Below are 20,456 nucleotides of genomic sequence, written 5' to 3' on the forward strand. Positions count from 1 at the left end.
ATATAGAGAGAGAGAGAGAGAGAGAGAGGGAATTAGGAGGAGGAAAATCTGATGTTCAGTAGCACAATAGGGTAACTATAATTAATAATTTATTGTATATTTCAAAATAAAAGGGTGGAGTTGGAATGTTCCTAACACAAAGAGTGACAGATGCCCTAATTACTCTGATTTGATCATTACATATTGTATGCTTGTTTTAAAATATCACATATACTCCATAATTATGTACAGCTAGCATGTATTCATAAGAATTAAAAATTTAAAAAGAGGGAATTCTACCATAGCTTCAAAGAGTAGATCATTCTGAACTTCTGAAATTATTTTAGAATACAGAAAAAAAAGAAAACTTCCAAAGAATAACAATGATAGCAAAACTTGACAAAGATTAAAAAAGACATACACAATTATAAACAAATATTACTTAAGACTACTGATGAAAAATTTTTAGATCAATCATTAACAAGAGGATCTAACAGGACACTATTAGACTATTATATAATAATTAAGAAGAGTTTTGTTTCATCCTGTATTGCTGCTTGAGAAACATCCCAAAATTTAGTGACTTAAAATAATAATGGTCTGGGCGTGGTGGCTCATGCCTGTATTCCCAGCACTTTGGGAGGCCAAGACGGGTGGATCACCTGAGATCGGTGGTCGAGACCAACTTGACCAACATGGAGAAACCCCATTTCTACTAAAAATACAAAATTAGCCAGGCATGGTGTCGCATGCCTATAATCCCAGCTACTCAGGAGGCTGAGGCAGGAGAATCGCTTGAACCCAAGAGACAGAGGTTGCGGTAAGCTAAGATTGCACCATGGCACTCCAGCCTGGGTAACAAGCACAAAACTCCATTTCAAAAAATAATAATAATAGAATAATGATCTGCTGTTCCAACTCTGTGAGTGAGGAATTTGGGTAGGGCTCACTGGGGATTGCTAATCTACACACTAAACAGTATTGGCTGAGCTCATTGATGCAGGTGCATTAAGCTGAGAGCTGGGCTAGGCTGTATAGTCCAAGATGGCTTCCTAGCACGTCTAAGGCCTTGTTGTGGGCTGCCAGCTGGGGCACGGATTCTTTTCTATGTGGCCTTTCTCTTCAGGTGACCTCTCATCCCCCAAGACCTTTCTCTCTCATGGAATACCCTGATGATCACTGACATTGAACATTGTCGTATACACTTACTGCCAATTATATGTCTTCTTTAGAAAAATATCTATTCAAGTTTTTAACCTATTTTTAGTAGACCTGAGAGTTTTTTGGCTATGGAATTGAAGGAATTCCTTATATATTTGGAAATTAAACCTTTGTTATATATATGGTTTGCAAATATTTTCTCCTAATCTGTAGATGACTTTTAACTTTGTTGATTGTTTATTTTGCTTTGCATTAGACTTTCAGTTTGATGTAGTCTAATTGTTTTTGTCACCGCAGTTTTGGTGTCATATTCAAGAAAACATTGTAATGATCAATGTCAAGAAGTTTTCCTCCTTTGCCGCTTTCTAGGATTTTTAGAGTTTCATGTCTTACATTTAAGTCTTTAAGCCATTTGGATCTGCTTTTTGTGCTTGGTATAAGAGTTCAATTTCATTCTTACACATGTGGATATCCAGCTTTCCTAGCACCATTTATTGAAGAGAATCTTCTTTCTCTGTTATATATTCTTGGAAACCTTGTCAATGGTCAGTTGACCATTTATTTCTGGTCATGAATTTATTTCTGGTCTGTTTCATTAGTCTATACATCTGTCTTTATGCTAATACCATACTCTTTTAATTACAGTAGCTTTGTAATGTATTTTGAAATCAGAAAGTGTGATGCCTGCAGGTATATTCTTCCTTCTCAAGATTGATTTGGCTATTCACAATGTTTTGTGTTCCCATATGAATTTCAAAATTATTTCTATTTATTTAGAAAATGCCATTGTGATTTTGATTGCATTGAATCTGTGAACATTTTAGCAAGATTCTTTCAATGCATGAATACAAAATGCCATTCATTTATGTATTCTTTATTTCACCAAGGTTTTGTAGTTTTCAATCTAGAAGGCTTTTACATCCTTATTTAAGTTTATTCCCAAGTATTTTATTCTTTTTCATACTATTGTAAATGTAACTGTTTTCCTCATTTATCTATCATATAGCTCACTGTTAATGTACAGATATGTAACAGATTTTATTTGTTGACTCTGTATCCTGGAACTTTACTGAATTCATTTATTACTTCTAACAGTTTTTTGGTGGAGTCTCTACGGTTACATATGTATAAGGTCATATCACCTGAAAACAGGGACAGTTTTACTTCTTACATTCTGATATGGATGCCTTTTATTTTTTCTTGTCTAATTATTCAAGCTAGGACTTCTTGTTTTGAACAGAAATAGCAAGAATGGAATCCTTGTATTATTTCTGATCTTAGAAGGAAAACATTCAGTTTTTCACTATCAAGTATGATGTTAGCTGTGGACTTTACATATATGGCCTTTATTATGTCGAGGTATATTCCTTTTATTCTAAATTTGTTGATAGTTTTTATCATAAGATGGTGTTGAATATTGTCAAATGCCTTTTCAGCACCTGTCGAGATTATTACATAATTTTTATTTTTCATTCTGTAAATGTGGTATATAACATTAATAGATTTTTGTATGTTGAACCGTCCTCCTTGCATTGCAGGGATAAAACCCCTTTAGTCATGATGTATGAGTATTTTAAGATGCTTCTGGATTCTGTTAGTATTTTGTTGAGGATTTTTGCATCTATATTCATAAAAGTTATTGGTGTATAATTTTCCTGTGGTGTCTTTGTCTGGCTTTGGTATCAGGATAAAGCTGGTCACTTAAACTAGTTGGAAGCTTTCCCTCCTCTTCAATTTTTGGAGGAGCTTGAGAAATGTTGGCTTTAATTGTTCAGATGTTTAGTAGGATTCACCAATGAAGGCACTGGGCAAGGGCTTTTCATCACTGGGAAGTTTTTTATTTACGGATTCAATCTCCATAGTAGTTATAAGTATGTTCAGACTTTGTATTACTATATGATTTAGTCTTGGTAGGTTTTATGTTTCTAGGAATGTATCCATTTCTTCTGGGTTTTCCAGTTTATTGGCATGTAATTGTTCATAGCTGTCTCTTAAGATCCTTATATTTCTGTGGCATCAACTGTCGTGTCTCTTCTTTCATTTCTGATTCATTTTCATCTTCTCTCCTTTCTCTTAGAATACCAAGAGGTTGACAATTTCACCTTTTCAAAAAACTAACTCTTTTGACTTTTTCCTTGTTTTGAAAATTGTCTATTTCCTTCATTTCTGCTCTAATCTTGTTATTTCTTTCCTTCCGCTAACTTTGAGCTTAATTTTTTCTTCTTTTTCTAAGTCCTTGAGGTGTAAATTTAGGTTATTTGAGATTTTTCTTTTTTAATGCATTTAACAAAAATAAATATCCCTCTTAGTACTGCTTTTGCTCCATCCATAAGTTTTAGTATGTTTTGTTTTCATTTTCATTTTACTCAAGGTATTGCCTAATTTTAAAAAATTTATTCTTCGAAACGAGGGCTTCTCAAAAGTGTGTTGTTTACTTTCTACATAAAGACCTGGAATGGCGAATCATGCTTATAATCCCAGCAGTTTAGGAGGTCAAAGGAGGAGAACTGCTTGAGCCCAGGAGTTTGAGACTACCCTGGGCAATATAAGTAGGCCCTGTCTCTACAAAAATAAATTTTTAAAAAAATCTAGCTGAGTGTAGTGTCATGCACCTGTGGTCCCAGCTACTCAGGAGGTTGAGGTGGGAATATTGCTTGAGCCCAAGAGGTCAATGCTGCAGTGAGCCATGTCTACACCACGGCACTCTAGCCTGGGTGACAAAGAGTTGGTAAAAAAAAAAAAAAAAAAAGAAAAAAAAAAAGGGGGCTGGGCCTGGTGGCTCACGCCTGTAATCCCAACAGTTTCGGAGGTAGAGGCAGGTGGATCACGAGTTCAGGAGTTCGAGACCAGCCTGACCAATATGGTGAAACCCCGTCTCTACTGAAAATACAAAAATTAGCCAGGCATGGTGGTGCATGCCTATAGTCCCAGCTATTCGGGAGGCTGAGGCCTAAGAATCGCTTGAACCAGGAGGTGGAGGTTGCGGTAAGCTGAAATCCACCACTGCACTCCAGCTTGGGTGTCAGAGCAAGACTCAGTCTCAAAAAAAAAAAAAAAAAAAAAAAGGAAAAGAGAGAGAGGGAGAAAGAAAAAGAAAGAAAGGAAGAAAGAAGGAAGGAAGGAAGGAGAGAGAGAGAGAAAGAGAGAAAGAAAGAAAGAGAAAGAAAGAAAGAAAGAGAAAGAAATTCTACATAGTTGTGAATGTTTTTGATTGGAAGATAAACTTGATATAATTCTATCTTTTTGAATTTGTTAAGACTTGCTTGTGACCTAACGTGTGATCCATGCTGGAGAAAGTTCTGTGGCACGTGAGATGAGTGTGTATGCTGCTGCTGTTGAGTCGAAGCAATGTCCATTAGGTCCATTTGGTCTATACTGTTGTTAAAGTTCAATGTTTGCTTATTGTTCTTCTAGCTGCTTGTTTTATCCATTATTGAATGTGGGGTATTGATATCTTCTAATATTTTGTATTGCTATTTCTCCAATTCTTTCAATATTTGATTTATATATTTAGATGCTCTTATGTTGGGTACATATATATCTATAATTGTTATATCTTTCTAGTTAATTGATCCTTTTATCATTATATAATGATCTCTGTTTTTTGCAACACTTTCTCACCTAATGTCTATTTTATCTAATGTAAGTATAGCCACCCCTGCTCTCTTTTGGTTAGCATTTGCAAGAAATGTCATTTTCCATATCTTCAATTTTAGCCTACATGTCCTTAAATCTAAAATGAGTTTCTTATAAACAGCCCAATTTTTTTATATAAAACTGCTTAATGAACATAAGAAAATGCATCTTTCTCATTCCTAAAGCCAGCATCATGATTAACTGGAAAACACTAGAAGATTTTTTCGTAACAATAAGGAAAAGAAAAAAAAAAAAAAAAGCCCATCCTCACTATTTTTCATCAATATTTTACTAGGCATACTCAGCTGATAAAATACATAAAAGGAAAAGAGTTAAAGTATAAAAATCAGGATAGAGAAAATAAATGATTTATATCTGACAGAATTGTGAATCTAGAAAACTTAAATTCAATGAGTGAATTTACCAAGTTAGTAGAGTGCAAAATTAATCCACAGAAAGCAATAGCTTTGAAAATATATAAGGGCAACCTATGAGAAGCTACATTTGGAGCAAAAATTAATTTATATTAGCAACAAAAGAGATAAAGTACCTATAAATAAACATAAGAAAAATGCAAGGCATATATGAAAACATTTTAACACGACTGAAGAACTCAAAAGAAATATTGAATATATGGAAATACATGCCATATTGTTAGAGATACTATATCTCAACATCATGGAGTGTTAATTTTTCTAAAGTTAATTTTTTTAAGTGATACAAGTAAATTTACAACTAGCTTGTTAGAAGTAGACAAGCTAATTCTAAATTTAATATAAAAATGAATAAACAAAATAGCTAGGAAAACGTTGAAAAGCACTAGCAATATAGAACTAGCCCAATTACATTAAATATATAAGAAAATCATTAAAACTATATATTAAAATGTATTATACAGTCCAAATATAGGCTCATGGTTAGAATAGCTTAGAATAAAGGACTAGAATAAAAAATTCAGAATTAGACACAAAAAGAAATGGGAATTTAGTATTTGAAAAAGTTGGCAACTAAAATCAGGAAAAGTGTTAAGGGAACATGGATGACACAATAAATATTTTTGAGACAAGTGAATAGGCAGATGGATCTACACCTCACACCATACACCAAAAAAAAAAAAAAAAAAAAAAAAAATTCAAACAGACCAATACTTACAATGTACATAAAAAATCCTTAAAAATAGTCAAAGATAATGTTGGTCACATTTTGTCAAATTTTGTCAATTTTAATCTTACGGTGAAAAAGACTTTTCATAAACAGAACAAAATCCCATAAACCACAGAGGAAAATTAATAAATACATTCTATTACATAGAAAAATGACTATATGGCAAAAAAATGCTATAAGCTAAATTTAAAAAAAAAGATGAGAAACAATAAGTATTTGTAGCTCTTACCATAGACAGAGTCACATAGATTAATAGATATATAGTCCTGGGTTTTTGTATAGACAAAAATCCAATAAAAAATGGGCAAAAGAAATAATTTCCAAATAAAGAAAAAACAAAAGGCTCTGTAAACATACAAAAAGTGTTCAAACTACTTACCTTAAGAAAATTAAAATGTTAAAAATTACACTGTATTTAGAAATCATATTTTACCTCTCAGATTGTTAAAACCCAAATGTTGTCAACACACTCTGTTGGGAAGACTAAAGAAAAACAGGCACTTTTATATATTGCTGGTGGGGATATAAACTTGCACAACTCCTCTGAAAGGCATTTGGAAATATGTAACAACATTACAAAGGCATATATACTTTGACCCAGAAATTACACTTCTGAGAATTTATCCTGCAGGTATTCTTCCACATGTTAAAAGATATATGTAAATGGTTATTCTTTGTGGCACTGTGTTTAGTACAAAGGAAATCTAAAACAACCCGAAGGCCAACCAATAGAAAACTGGTTAAATAAATTATGCTATATCCATAATAAGGAAAACTTGTCTGTTTAAAAAATGATAATAACTAGAAAATTCTCCATGTACTGGAATGGAAAAATTTATCTGAAATGATACTAAATGACAAATGCAAGATGCCAAAATTATGTTTACTATGCTAATCTTCATTTTAAAATGAATGGGAAAAAATTAAAAATACTAATAATGTATTATATTTGCATTTTATAGACCCTGAAAGGATACACAAGAAATTACTGATGTTATTACCTAGGATAGGGAGGGATGGGGGGTAAATCAGGGAAAGAAGGGTCTATAATCTAAAGAGGCTTTAAACTTTCTAACTTTAATGTATAGAAATTTGGAGCATTTTTTGTGAAAGAGAACATGTACAAGATTTCTTAACAAAGTGGAGAGATCATACAAAGGAAAGAGAATCACATATTCTACTGGACTTTGCAAACACAGTAATATACTGTGGCAATAGTTATAAAGGATAAGTGAGTTTACATATTAATCCAAATTACTTCTCATTTGTGGAGGCGAATACAACATATTTTCAAATATGGAGCAGGTATTTAAAACACTTGATAATACCTTAGTCAAGTGAAAAATAAATAAGAATAAATACATAAGAAAGTATATATTCAGGAATTGAATAAAATTTACAGTTAAGTTTAAATTTACAGATGCATTTTCAGCAACTATTTAGTCCAGGTAAGTTTATTCACTGGGTTAAATTCCTCTAAGCCAGGAACAAAAGGCTCTTACATTAGATTGTAAAAAGACACAAAGGCAAAGCCAATCAGACGTAATGTATAAAACAATATATACCAGGTACAATGAACAACAACAACAAAAATCCAGAATGGCAAAATCAAAATCAGTGCGCCATCTATTAATCAATCAATCACAGCCTATCAGGAATGAATTGCTCAATACAGCACTGAACATATCAAAAAATGAATTATTAAAAATACAAGGAAAGATGACTTTATAGTAAATGTATTAAAATTACTAGGAAAAAATATAACAATATACTCTTCAAATGACTTGGGTTAAAAAGTAAATAAAAGTTTCTGTCTTGATTAAAGCTTTACTAAGAGATCTACAATGTAAAACAGGGTCTGTGTTATATATCAGGAGTGATTTTTTGTCTATTTTTAAAATCTGTCTAAAAGTGACTTTTAACATCTTAACATTCTGTGTATGTTAAAATGGTAACAGAGACCCTAAGAATCTGAAAGAAATCTACCATTGAAGAAATGGTAAATAAATTTGAAAATTATTCACTTTAATAAATCGTTCCTAAGTCCAATGTTTCCTGGAGTCCTTTGAAATAAATTTATGAGGAGTTGAAACATAAAATCTAATTAGCCTCATAACTACCAGTTTTTGAAGTCCTACTATGTTCAAGACTCTAACTTAGATATGTAAAATACATATTAAGTATGTATATGTATGTATGTATACACACATAAAATAGGGTCTTAAAATTTTGAATATTGAATGATTTGGTTTCTGTTTTAAGTTAGTATTTACCTCACAAGAATTACATTAATATTGATTTATATTATGTAATAATACCTATTGTAAATATGAAAAAAGAGTTTCTGAGAAGGGAGGAACTTGCTCAATGACAGATCATCTAAGAGGTGATCAAGCCAAAATTTGAAATGAAGAAGAGAAACTGAGTTAAATGATGTGGCACATAATTATCTATAATTTCTGTGGTTTTGAATTGTAATGTATTAGAACAATGAAACCAATAGTACTTCTCTTTACCTTACAGTGAAATGTAGAACTTGCTTTTTCACAGACTCCAGCTTTTTATTTGGATATTTTGTTTGATCCTGTTTTATTGATGGTTTCTTCAAAGGAAGAACATGGGCCTCAATGGGGGGAAAGAATAATTTGGAAAGAGTGTTGGAAATTCTCCACCCAATATATTTGGAGAAAACTTCTTCTCTTACATCTGACGAAATATTTGTACTATACCTAGTGAAAGGATCGGTTGGGTCATTTAACTCAGCCTGTTGAAAGAAAAGAGAAAGGAATCAGTTAAAACAGGATTAAATGAGAGAAAAAAATCATGCATTATTAAATTTTTTAAATTATCTTTATTTTCTTTGACTAATATTGCATTTTTCCTGTTAAGTAAAAATAATCTTTATAAAAAAATTGCAGTTTTCCAAAAGATTTCAAAAAGCGAAACAGCAAATTTCAGTGAAATAAATAAACATTAATGCATCCAGTCTTGAAATTTTGAAAATATAATTAGGTAATTTTTATTTTAAATTTGATATACTTGCCATGTAAGAATTTCATAAGCATTCTGAAATTTTATTTAATAAGAAATTAAGCAATCAGTTGAAGTAATGTACATTTTATTAAATCAGACTTTTTTTTTATGCACAATCTAAACTGTTCTTGATATCAACAGAGCATTTTTTTTTTCTTTTTTGAGAAGGAGTCTTGCTCTGTCTCCCAGACTGGAATGCAGTGGCACAATCTTGGCTCACTCTGCAACCTCCATCTCCCGGGTTCGAGCGATTCTCCTACCTCAGCCTCCCAAGTAGCTAGGACTACAGGCATGCGCCATCACTCCTGGCCAATTTTTGTTATTTTTAGTAGAGATGGGGTTTCATCATGTTGGCCAGGCTGGTCTCGAACTCCTGACCTCAGGTGATCCACCTGCCTCAGCCTCCCAAAGTGCTGGGATTACAGGCATGAGCCACCATGCCTGGCCAAACAGAACATTTTTATAGAGCAAAAATTTTAAGTGAAAAGCAAATAAGAGCTTTGTATTTAGCTTAAATTGACGATGTTTAAGATTTTGATTTTGATTAAGCTGAATATGTTCTAAAATCAAAAAGTAAAAAAAATACAAAAATTTCCCATTATTTAAGCAATATTTATTCAGGAAAAAGCTATTTTCTGAAATTTCCTTTTCCTGTTTGATAATGTCCAGGATTGCTTCTTAATTACTTCTTTTAAAATGGCCAGAGGATATTTTCTCTGGCTGGAATCAGTAATAATAAATGAAAATGTAAGTAAAATGGCATATGTTACAATTTTTTTATGTTCATGATATGTACATACTACTAATTCCTTTTCTTGTAAATAAGTTGGATACTGCCTTTTATCATTTGTTTTTACATTTTCATTGAGTATTATCTGTCTTCGGGCAGCTCATTACTAGTCACTCAGGATTCATTTTAGACGCATATCAATCTTGCGATAGTAAAGACAGAAATAGAAAATGTTTTTCTGTATATGAACATCTAACTTAACCTCTTTCAGCTTCCAAAATTAGGCCTGGCTAAATTAAATTACTGATGAAAGACTGATTACTGAATTATTTAGACAAAAGTATAGAAGAAAAAATGAGTACAGTCTCAGGATATAGACTGAACAAAAAAGTTAAAGCAATGAGAAAAACAGCAAAAGGCAGGTATGCAAATATGTGTCACTGTGAAAGTCATAGAGGATGGGAAAGAACATGAAAAAAACATTTACAAAGGATAAGGTGAAAATCATGCAAGTAAGCAAGCACATGATTCAGTAATCCCACTACTGGGTATATCCAAAAGAAAATCAGTATGTCAAAGAGAGAGCTGCCCTGCCATGTTTACTGCAACATTACTCTCAATAGCCAAGCTACGAAATCAAGCTAAGTGTCCATCAACAGATGAATGCATAAATAAAATGTGGCATATATACACAATGGGATAGTATTCAGCCATAAAAATAGAAGAAAATTCTACCATTTGTAACAACATGGATGAACTTGGGGGACATCATGTTAAGTGAAATAAACTAGGCACAGAAAGACAAATACCACATGATCTCACTTACATGTAAAATCTAAAATGTTGATCTCATATAAGTAGAGTAGGATGGTGTTTACCAGGGGCTGATGGGTGAAGGGCTGGGGAGATGTTGGTCAAAAGATTTCAGTTAGAAGAAATAAATTCAAGAGCTTTAATGTACAACATGGTGACTATAGTTAATACAAATACATCATATCTTGAAAAATGCTGAAAGTAGATGTTAAGTGTTCTCACAAAAGAAATAATAACTGCATGAGGTTATTTGTTAATTAGCTCAATTTGACCATTTCACAACGTATGTATTGTCAGGCCTCTGAGCCTAAGCTAAGCCATCATATCCCCTGTGACCTGCACGTACACATCCAGATGGCCAGTTTCTGCCTTAACTGATGACATTCCACCACAAAAGAAGTGAAAATGGCCTGTTCCTGCCTTAACTGATGACATTATCTTGTGAAATTCCTTCTCCTGGCTCATCCTGGCTCAAAAGCTCCCCTACTGAGCCCCTTGTGACCCCCATTACTGCCCGCCAGAGAACAACCCCCGTTTTTCCTTTACCTACCCAAATCCTATAAAATGGCCCCACCCCATCTCTTTTCACTGACTCTCTTTTTAGACTCAGCCTGCCTGCACCCAGGTGATTAAAAGCTTTATTGCTCACAAAAAGCCTGTTTAGTAATCTCTTCACACCGATGCGCATGAAATTTGGTGCCGTGACTCGGATCGGGGGACCTCCCTTGGGAGATCAATCCCCTGTCCTCCTGCTCTTTGCTCCGTGAGAAAGATCCACCTATGACCTCAGGTCCTCATACCAACCAGCCCAAGAAACATCTCCTCAATTTCAAATCCGGTAAGCGGCCTCTTTTTACTCTGTTTACCAACCTCTCTCACTATCCCTCAATCTCTTTCTCCTTTCAATCTTGGCACCACATTTCAATCTCTCCCTTCTCTTAATTTCATTTCCTTTCATTTTCTGGTAGAGACAAAGGAGACACGTCTTATTCGTGGACCCAAAACTCCAGCACCGGTCATGGACTGGGAAGGCAGCCTTCCCTTGGTGTCCAATCATTGCAGGGATGCCTCTCTGATTATTCACCCACATTTCAGAGGTGTCAGACCACGCAAGGACGCCTGCCTCAGTCCTTCACCCTTAGCAGCAAGTCCCGCTTTTCTGGTGGAGGGGCAAGTACCCCAACCCCTTCTCTCTGTGTCTCTACCCCTTCTCTGCTTTTCTGGAGGAGGGGCAAGAACCCCTCAACCCCTTCTTCACCCTTAGCAGCAAGTCCCGCTTTTCTAAGAGGAAAGAACCCCCAATCCCTTATTTCCATGCCCCGAACTCTTATCTCTGAGCCCCGACCTCTTATCTCTGCACCCCAAACCCTTATTTCCACGCCCTGACCCCTTTCCTGCTTTTCTGGAGGGTAAGAACCCCTGAACCCCTTCCCTCTGTGTCTCTACCCTTCTCTTTAAACTTGCCTCCTTCACTATAGGCAACCCTCCACCTTCCATTCCTCCTTCTTCTCCCTTAGCCTCTGTTCTTAAGAACTTAAAACCTCTTCAACTCTCACCTGACCTAAAATCTAAGCATCTTATTTTCTTCTGAAATGCTGCCTGACCCAATACAAACTCGACAGTAGTTCCAAATAGCCAGAAAGCGGCACTTTCAATTTTTCCATCCTACAAGATCTAAATAATTCTTGTTGTAAAATAGGCAAATGGTCTGAAGTGCCTGATGTCCAGGCATTCTTTTACACATCAGGCCCTCCCTAGTCTCTGTTCCCAATGCAACTCATCCCAAATCTTCCTTCTTTCCCTCCCGCCTGTGCCCTCAGTCCCAACCCCAAGCGTCGCTGAGTCTTTCTAATCTTCCTTTTCTACAGACCTATCTGACCTCTCACCTCCTCACCAGGCCGAGCTAAGTCCAATTCTTCCTCAGCCTCCGCTCCTCCACCCTATAATCCTTTTATCACCTCCCCTCCTCACACCCCGTCTGGCTTACAGTTACATTTCACAACCCCCACCTGCTCAGCAATTTCCTCTTAAAAAGGTGGCTGGAGCTAAAGGCATAGTCAAGGTTAATGCTCCTTTTTCTTTATCCCAAATCAGATAGCGTTTAGGCTCTTTATTATCAAATATAAAAACCAAGCCCAGTTCATGGCTCACTTGGCAGCAACCATGAGATGCTTTACAGCCCTAGACCCTAAGAAGTCAAAAGGCCATCTTATTCTCAATATACATTTTATTACCCAATCTGCTCCAGACATTAAATAAAACTCCAAAAATTAAATTTCGGCCCTCAAACTCCACAACAGGACTTAATTAACCTCGCCTTCAAGGTGTACAATCATAGAAAAAAGTTGCAATTCCTTGCCTCCCCTGTGAGACAAACCCCAGCCATATCTCCAGCACACAAGAACTTCCAAATGTCTGAATTGCAGCCACCAGGCATTCCTCCAGAACCTCCTCCCCCAGGAGCTTGCTACAAGTGCCAAAAATCTGGCCACCAAGCCAAAGAATGGCTGCAGCCCAGGATTCCTCCTAAGCCGTGTCCCATCTGTGCAGGACCCCACTAGAAATTGGCCTGTTCAACTCACCTGGCAGCCACTCCCAGAGCCCCTGGAACTCTGGCCCAAGGCTCTCTGACTGACTCCTTCCCAGATCTTCTCGGCTTAGTGGCTGAAGACTGACGCTGCCTGATTGCCTCAGAAGCCCCCTAGACCATCACGGATGCCGAGCTTCAAGTAACTCTCACAGTGGAAGGTAAGTCGGTTCCCTTCTTAATCAATACGGAGGCTACCCACTCCACATTACCTTCTTTTCAAGGGCCTGTTTCCCTTGCCTCCATAACTGTTGTAGGTATTGACGGCCAGGCTTCCAAACCTCTTAAAACTCCCCAACTCTGGTGCCAACTTAGACAATACTCTTTTAAGCACTTCTTTTTAGCTATCCCCACCTGCCCAGTTCCCTTATTAGGCCGAGACACTTTAACTAAATTATCTGCTTCCCTGACTATTCCTAGGCTACAGCTACATCTCACTGCCGCCCTTCTTCGCAATCCAAAGCCTCCTTTGCGTCCTCCTCTTGTATCCCCCCACCTTAACCCACAAGTATAAGATACCTCTACTCCCTCCTTGGTGACTGATCATGCACCCCTTACCATCTCATTAAAACCTAATCACCCTTACCCCGCTCAACGCCAATATTCCATCCCGCAGCATGCTTTGAAAGGATTAAAGCCTGTTATCACTCGCCTGCTACAGCATGGCCTTTTAAAGCCTATAAACTCTCCTTACAATTCCCCCATTTTACCTGTCCTAAAACCAGACAAGGCTTACAAGTTAGTTCAGGATCTGCGCCTTATCAACCAAATTGTTTTGCCTATCCACCCTGTGGTGCCCAACCCGTACACTCTTTTGTCCTCAATATCTTCCTCCACAACTCACTATTCCGTTCTTTATCTTAAAGATGCTTTTTTCACTATTCCCCTGCACCCCTCGTTGCAGCCTCTCTTTGCTTTCACCTGGACTGACCCTAACACCCATCAGTCCCAGCAGCTTACCTAGGGTGTACTGCCGCAAGGCTTCACAGACAGCCCCCATTACTTCAGTCAAGCCCAAATTTCATCCTCATCTGTTACCTATCTCGGCATAATTCTCATAAAAACACACATGCTCTCCCTGCTGATCGTGTCCGATTAATCTCCCAAACCTCAATCCCTTACAAAACAACAACTCCTTTCCTTCCTAGGCAAAGTTAGTGCAGTCAGAATTCTTACACAAGAGCCAGGACTGCACCCTGTAGCCTGTCCAAACAACTTGGACTTACCGTTTTAGCCTAGCCCTCATGTCTGCATGCAGCGGCTGCCGCTGCTTTAATACTTTAAGAGGCCCTAAAAATCACAAACTATGCTCAACTTACTCTCTACATTTCTCATAACTTCCAAAATCTGTTTTCTTCCTCACACCTGATGCATATACTTTCTGCTCCCTGGCTCCTTCAGCTGTACTCACTCTTTGTTAAGTCTCCCACAATTACCATTGTTCCTGGCCCGGACTTCAATTCGGCCTCGCACATTATTCCTGATACCACACCTGACCCTCATGACTGCATCTCTCTGATCACCTGACGTTCACCCCATTTCCCCACATTTCCTTCTTCCCTGTTCCTCACCCTGATCACACTTAGTTTATTAATGGCAGTTCCACCAGGCCTAATCGCCACACACCAGCAAAGGCAGGCTATGCTATAGCACAAGCCACTAGCCCGCCTCTTAGAACCTCTCATTTCCTTTCCATCCTAGAAATCTATCCTCAAAGAAATAACTTCTCAGTGTTCCATCTGCTATTCTACTACTTCTGAAGGATTATTCAGGCCCTCTCCCTTCCCTACACATCAAGCTCAAGAATTTGCCCCTGCCCAGGACTGGCAAATTAGCTTTACTCAACATGCCCCAAGTCAGGAAACTAAAATACCTCTAAGTAGACACTTTCACTAGATAAGTAGAGGCCTTTCCCACAAAGTCTAAGAAGGCCACTGTCAGGCCTCTAAGCCCAGGCCAGGCCATCGCATCCCCTGTGACTTGCACGTATACATCCAGATGGCCTAAAGTAACTGAAGATCCACAAAAGAAGTAAAAACAGCCTTAACTGATGACATTCCACCATTGTGATTTGTTCCTGCCCCACCCTAAGAAGGTTCTTTGTAATTCTCCCAACCCTTGAGAATGCACTTTGTGAGATCCACCCCTGCCCACCAGAGAACAACCCCCTTTGACTGTAATTTTCCATTACCTTCCCAAATCCTATAAAACGGCCCCACCCCTATCTCCCTTGGCTGACTCTCTTTTCAGACTCAGCCCACCTGCACCCAGGTGAAATAAACAGCTTTATTGCGCATACAAAGCCTGTTTGGTGGTCTCTTCACACGGATGCACATGAAAGCCACCACAGTCATTTCTTCCCTTCTGTCAGACATAATTCCTCAATTTGGCCTTCCCACCTCTATACAGTCTGATAGCAGACCAGCCTTTATTAGTCAAATCAGCCAAGCATATTTTCAGGCTCTTAGTATTCAGTGAAACCTTTATATCCCTTACAGTCCTCAGTCTTCAAGAAAAGTAGAACAGACTAATAGTCTTTTAAAAACACACATCACCAAGCTCAGCCACCAACTTAAAAAAGACTAGACAATACTTTTATCACTCTCCCTTCTCAGAATTCAGGCCTGTCCTCAGAATGCTACAAAGTACAGCCCATTTAAGCTCCTATATAGATGCTCCTTTTTATTAGGCCCCAGTCTCATTCCAGACAGCAGACCAACTTAGACTGTGCCCCAAAAAAACTTGTCATCCCTACTATCGTCTGTCTAGTTATACTCCTATTCACCATTCTCAACTACTCATACATGCCCTGCTCTTGTTCACACTGCCGGTTTACACTGTTTCTCCAAGCCATCACAGCTGATATCTCCTGGTGCTATCCCCAAACTGCCACTCTTAACTCTTAAAGTAAATAAATAATCTTTGCTGGCAAGACTATGCTGAATCTCCTTAGGCACTCTCTAATCAGATGTCCTAGGTCGTCCCAATTCTCAGACCTTTTATACCTGTTTTTCTCCTTGTCTTATTCCGTTTTTCAATTCATACAAAACCATATCCAGGCCAACACCAGTAATTCTAAATGACAAATGTTTCTTCTAACAACCCCACAATATCACCTCTTACCACAAAATCTTCCTTCAGCTTAATCTCTCCCACTATAAATTCCCACGCCACCTCTAATCCCACTCAAAGCAGCCCTGAGAAACATCGCCCATTATCTCTCCATACCACCCCCCCAAAAACTTTCACCATCCCAACACTTTACCACTATTTTATTTTATTCTTCTTATTAATATAAGAAGGCAGGAATGTCAGGCCTCTGAGCCCAAGCTAAGCCATCATATCCCCTGTGACCTGCACGTACACATCCAGCTGGCCAGTTCCTGCCTTAACTGATGACATTCCACCACAAAAGAAGTGAAAATGGCCTGTTCCTGCCTTAACTGATGACATTATCTTGTGAAATTCCTTCTCCTGGCTCATCCTGGCTCAAAAGCTCCCCTACTGAGCCCCTTGTGACCCCCACTCCTGCCCGCCAGAGAACAACCCCCCTTTTTCCTTTACCTACCCAAATCCTATAGAACGGCCCCACCCCTATCTCCCTTCACTGACTCTTTTAAGACTCAGCCCGCCTGCACCCAGGTGATTAAAAGCTTTATTGCTCACACAAAGCCTGTTTAGTAGTCTCTTCACATGGACGCGCATGAAATGTATATTTTAAAACATCATGTTTTACACAATAAATGTATACAATTTTATTCTTCAGTGTAGAAAAATAAAATAAAATGTTAAAAATTAATGACACCACCAAAAAAGAGCTCCTCCTTTTTTTACTCAAAATATAGTACAGTATTGCACAAATGAAGATATTATGGTGAACTCTGGAATTACTAAGAGAGTTATGAACGAATAAATGAATGAGTAAACAAGTGGATCAAAAAATGATGTCTTCTCATAATATAATTTTTGGTAAAATACACTGTAATCAAAGATAACATTAACCTGTGAGGCAGGAGAATAGGGTCTGGAGAAACGGAACCTAAAGCCGATTCTCACTGGCTTCCTAGAACTAAATCAAAATCAAAACCCCAACTTTCCATGCCCAAATTAAAAAAGGACCAGAGGCTACTCTCCTTGCAACCCCCACTTTTCTGTGTGGCAGATGAAAAACTGAAAGTACCTCTGGTTGATCCTTTCCTGCAACCAATCAGACTAATCATGGGTTAAGTCTTTACTTGCATAGGATTTGGGATTTATTTTTCTCCTTTCCCCTTTTCCTATCTGCTCCATACAGGGGAGTCTTTTGTTCTCTCTCTCTTTTTCTGTCTTTTCCTTTCCAACTTGGGACCCTTGGTGGGCAGTGCCTAAACACAGAGGCAACTGCAGGTTTCCGGCTGGGGCCAATCTCTGGAGAAATGGAAAGGTTTCCATGTGGAAAAGCCCTTGACTGCCACCACCCAGTTCTAGTAAGGGACCTGAGCCCTTTGCCTTTTCTTCTTTTTCAGTATTTCAGCAGCTGTTTCAGGGCAACTGGCCAGGGCCACTCTCTGGTGTCGCCTGAAGGCCAAGAAGTGAATGGGGATAGCTGCCTTGCCTGGAAGGGGGATGGACTCTTTTCTATCTTTTCTGATTATAGTCCCTGATCTCTATGTGTGACACAGTTGGCAGTGGTACAGGGTGAACTCACGTTTCAGGCCACTTAAACCTTCTTTTCTTATAATCACTGCTTCCTACATGTGACACAATTGGCAGCAACAGCTCCTCCAGAGTGAACTCACAAACATTTCAGGTGACTTGAGCCTTCTTTGTTCACGCTAAATTCTTCTCTTCCCCTACTTGACAGGTCAAGGACAAAAGGAACCCACCTAGCTATGCAAAGAATGTTATAAAGAAAAGAGATGACTGGTTGTTTGAAAAGAGGGATGGGATGTTTAGGACAAGTAAGAGGGTTTGGGAATGTTGTAGATGGTCTGTGTGGGGCATGGGGGGCATTCATGAAAAGGAATTTATGCAGGAACTGATATACAATCTAATGTGAATTTCTTGCCTAAATTTAGAGAGTAAAAGGGTTGCTTTAAGTGGGATAGGAAAACCTTAAGAAACACTCATAATGGGTCATCAGTGGTGGAGGGAACCATTCCAAAGCAGTGCCAGCATCCATCTAACGTCAGAGATGTCTGACAGACTAAGACAGGGCTCAAAAGGTGAATGCCCCTGGGGACTCCAGTCAGGACCTAGAATTTTTCCAGGATGCCTCAAGCATCATTCGGGTCACTTGATAAACCCTCCACTATTCAAAGTCCTCCTCTCTTTTCCAGACCACTATGGGCAACTCTCCATCTATTCCACCTGATTTCACTATGGACAAGCCTCCATCTATTCCACCTGATTCCCTGCTTGGCTGCATCCTCCACCACTGGAATCAATTTGACCCTGATAATCTAAAGAGAAAACTTATATATATATATTTTTTTCTGCAATGCTGTTTGGCCCAATTATGAGCTGCCCAGCCTGGAACAATGAGCAGTCAATGGTAGCCTTAATTATGACACCATCCTGCAATCAGACGTATTTTGCAAGATGCAGGGCAAATGGTCCGAAATCCCATATGTACAGACCTTCATGGCCCTATTCCAAAACCTAATAATCTGCAAAACTCCCAGAACCAGCCCCCCAAGGGAAAGTCCTAAGGCAGAACTAGATATTACAGGTGACCCCCTTTTACAAGGGCTACCTGTCTCTCAGGGTGAACAGCATCTGCCTCCATACAGCCCCTTGCCAAGTGCTCTTGAGGCTAAACCCCAAACACTGGGAACACTACTAAGTCCCCCTCACACTCGAAGGAGAACATTGTATCAACTCTCCCTGCAGCCCTGATACTCCTTAGGGAAGTAGCAGGAGCTGAGGGGCCAGTCCTAGTGCAGGTCCCTTCTCTATAATTGATACACAACAATGTAAGAAAAGCTAGAAAGCTATTTCAAGAATCCCAGGAAATTTGTGGAAGCTTTCCAAACTTTGGCCTTAGCCTTTGCTCTCTCATGGAGAGATGTTCAATTCATTCTAGCAACCTGTTGCACCCCCTTGGAAAAAGAGATCAAATTTTTGAGGCCGCCCATGGGGAAGCAGATGATTTATTAACCTGAGTCCTTCAGGGCAATCACTTGGGCCCAAACATAGTCTCCACTATTGATCCTAATTGGGACTATAATACCCCCATGGGAATGAACAACCGGGCTAAATTTCTTGATGCTTTCCTTGGAGGAATGAGAAAGGGAATAACTAAGGCAGTAAATAATGTAAATTAAGGGGGGTTACATAAGCCAAGGAGGAAAATCCAGCCATGGATTTATGGCAGGCTGGAGGAAGTCTTTACAAAATATACTACTCTGGACCCTTCTTTTTCCAAAGGCAAAATATTAATGGCACAGCATTTCATTAGCCAATCCACCACAGACATTGGACTTAAGCTCCAAAAGCTACTGATGGGGCCACACACTAATCAAAATCAGGTTTTTGATACTGCTGTTATGGTGTATAACAACTGCGACCTGGAGGAAGGAAAACAGGAACAGAGTGAAGAAAAATGGAAGGCAAAAATTATGGCAGCCATCATTGGCAATACCCTGAATGCCCAAAGAGCAGCTAAGGGAAACCTGAAGGGCCATAATGATAATGCCATCAAAGGCTCTTGCTTCAAATGCAAGAAAAATGAGCATTGGGCAAAGGACTGTACTAAGCCCTCACCAGGCCCCTGTCAAAAATGTGAGGGCACAAGTTACAAACCCTGTCACTGGAGGATTGACTGCCCCTGCTCCCACCGAGGGGTTCAGTCAGGCAAAACTGTAGCAGTGCAAAAGCAGGAATTAGATGAAGACTGAAGACCGAAGGGGCCTGGGGTCTTCCACACTGCCCCTGTCCAGGAACATCGTAATTACTACTGAGGAGCCCCAGGTAATTCTGGATGTCATGGGTACCCAAATTCAGGTTTTTTTTGTTTTTGTTTTTGTTTTTGTTTTGATACGGAAGCAAATTACTCTGTTCTCACTGCTTTTGCAGAAAGCTTCCCTCCCAGTTCATGACCATTATAGGAATGGAAGGAAAGCCGCAGACAAGATTCTTTACTCCTCCTTTGATTTGTCAATTTGAGAAACAAATCTTCCAACAGGAATTTCTAGTAGTACCAAACTGCCCAATCCCCCTGTTGGGAAGAGATATTATGGTTAAAATAGGGGCACTGCTACAATGTAAGCATCACCTGGCAGAATTGCTAACAGGCAAAATACAGCCAAAGTCCCAGATTACATTAGTAAACAGGCTAACTAACCCACTGGCATGGTATACTGGAAATCTACG

At 38.5% G+C, this 20,456-nt stretch overlaps 1 protein-coding gene across 13 annotated transcripts in view; it reads right to left on the reverse strand.

The window, feature by feature from the left end:
• The window catches only part of TMEM232 (transmembrane protein 232), a 332,283-nt gene that overhangs the window by 119,729 nt on the left and 192,098 nt on the right, over positions 1-20,456 (reverse strand). For all 13 annotated transcript variants that reach the window (XR_008525429.2, XM_054555806.2, XM_054555796.2 and 10 more), the window contains one exon: positions 8,457-8,704. Coding sequence is in view for 12 of the 13 variants with exons in the window: in XM_054555806.2 (XP_054411781.2) it covers positions 8,457-8,704 (248 nt within the window). In the remaining variant the exon portion in view is untranslated. The remainder of the gene's footprint in view (positions 1-8,456; positions 8,705-20,456) is intronic.

Source organism: Pongo abelii, chromosome 4, assembly GCF_028885655.2.
Source record: "Pongo abelii isolate AG06213 chromosome 4, NHGRI_mPonAbe1-v2.0_pri, whole genome shotgun sequence".
Classification (NCBI taxonomy): domain Eukaryota; kingdom Metazoa; phylum Chordata; class Mammalia; order Primates; family Hominidae; genus Pongo; species Pongo abelii.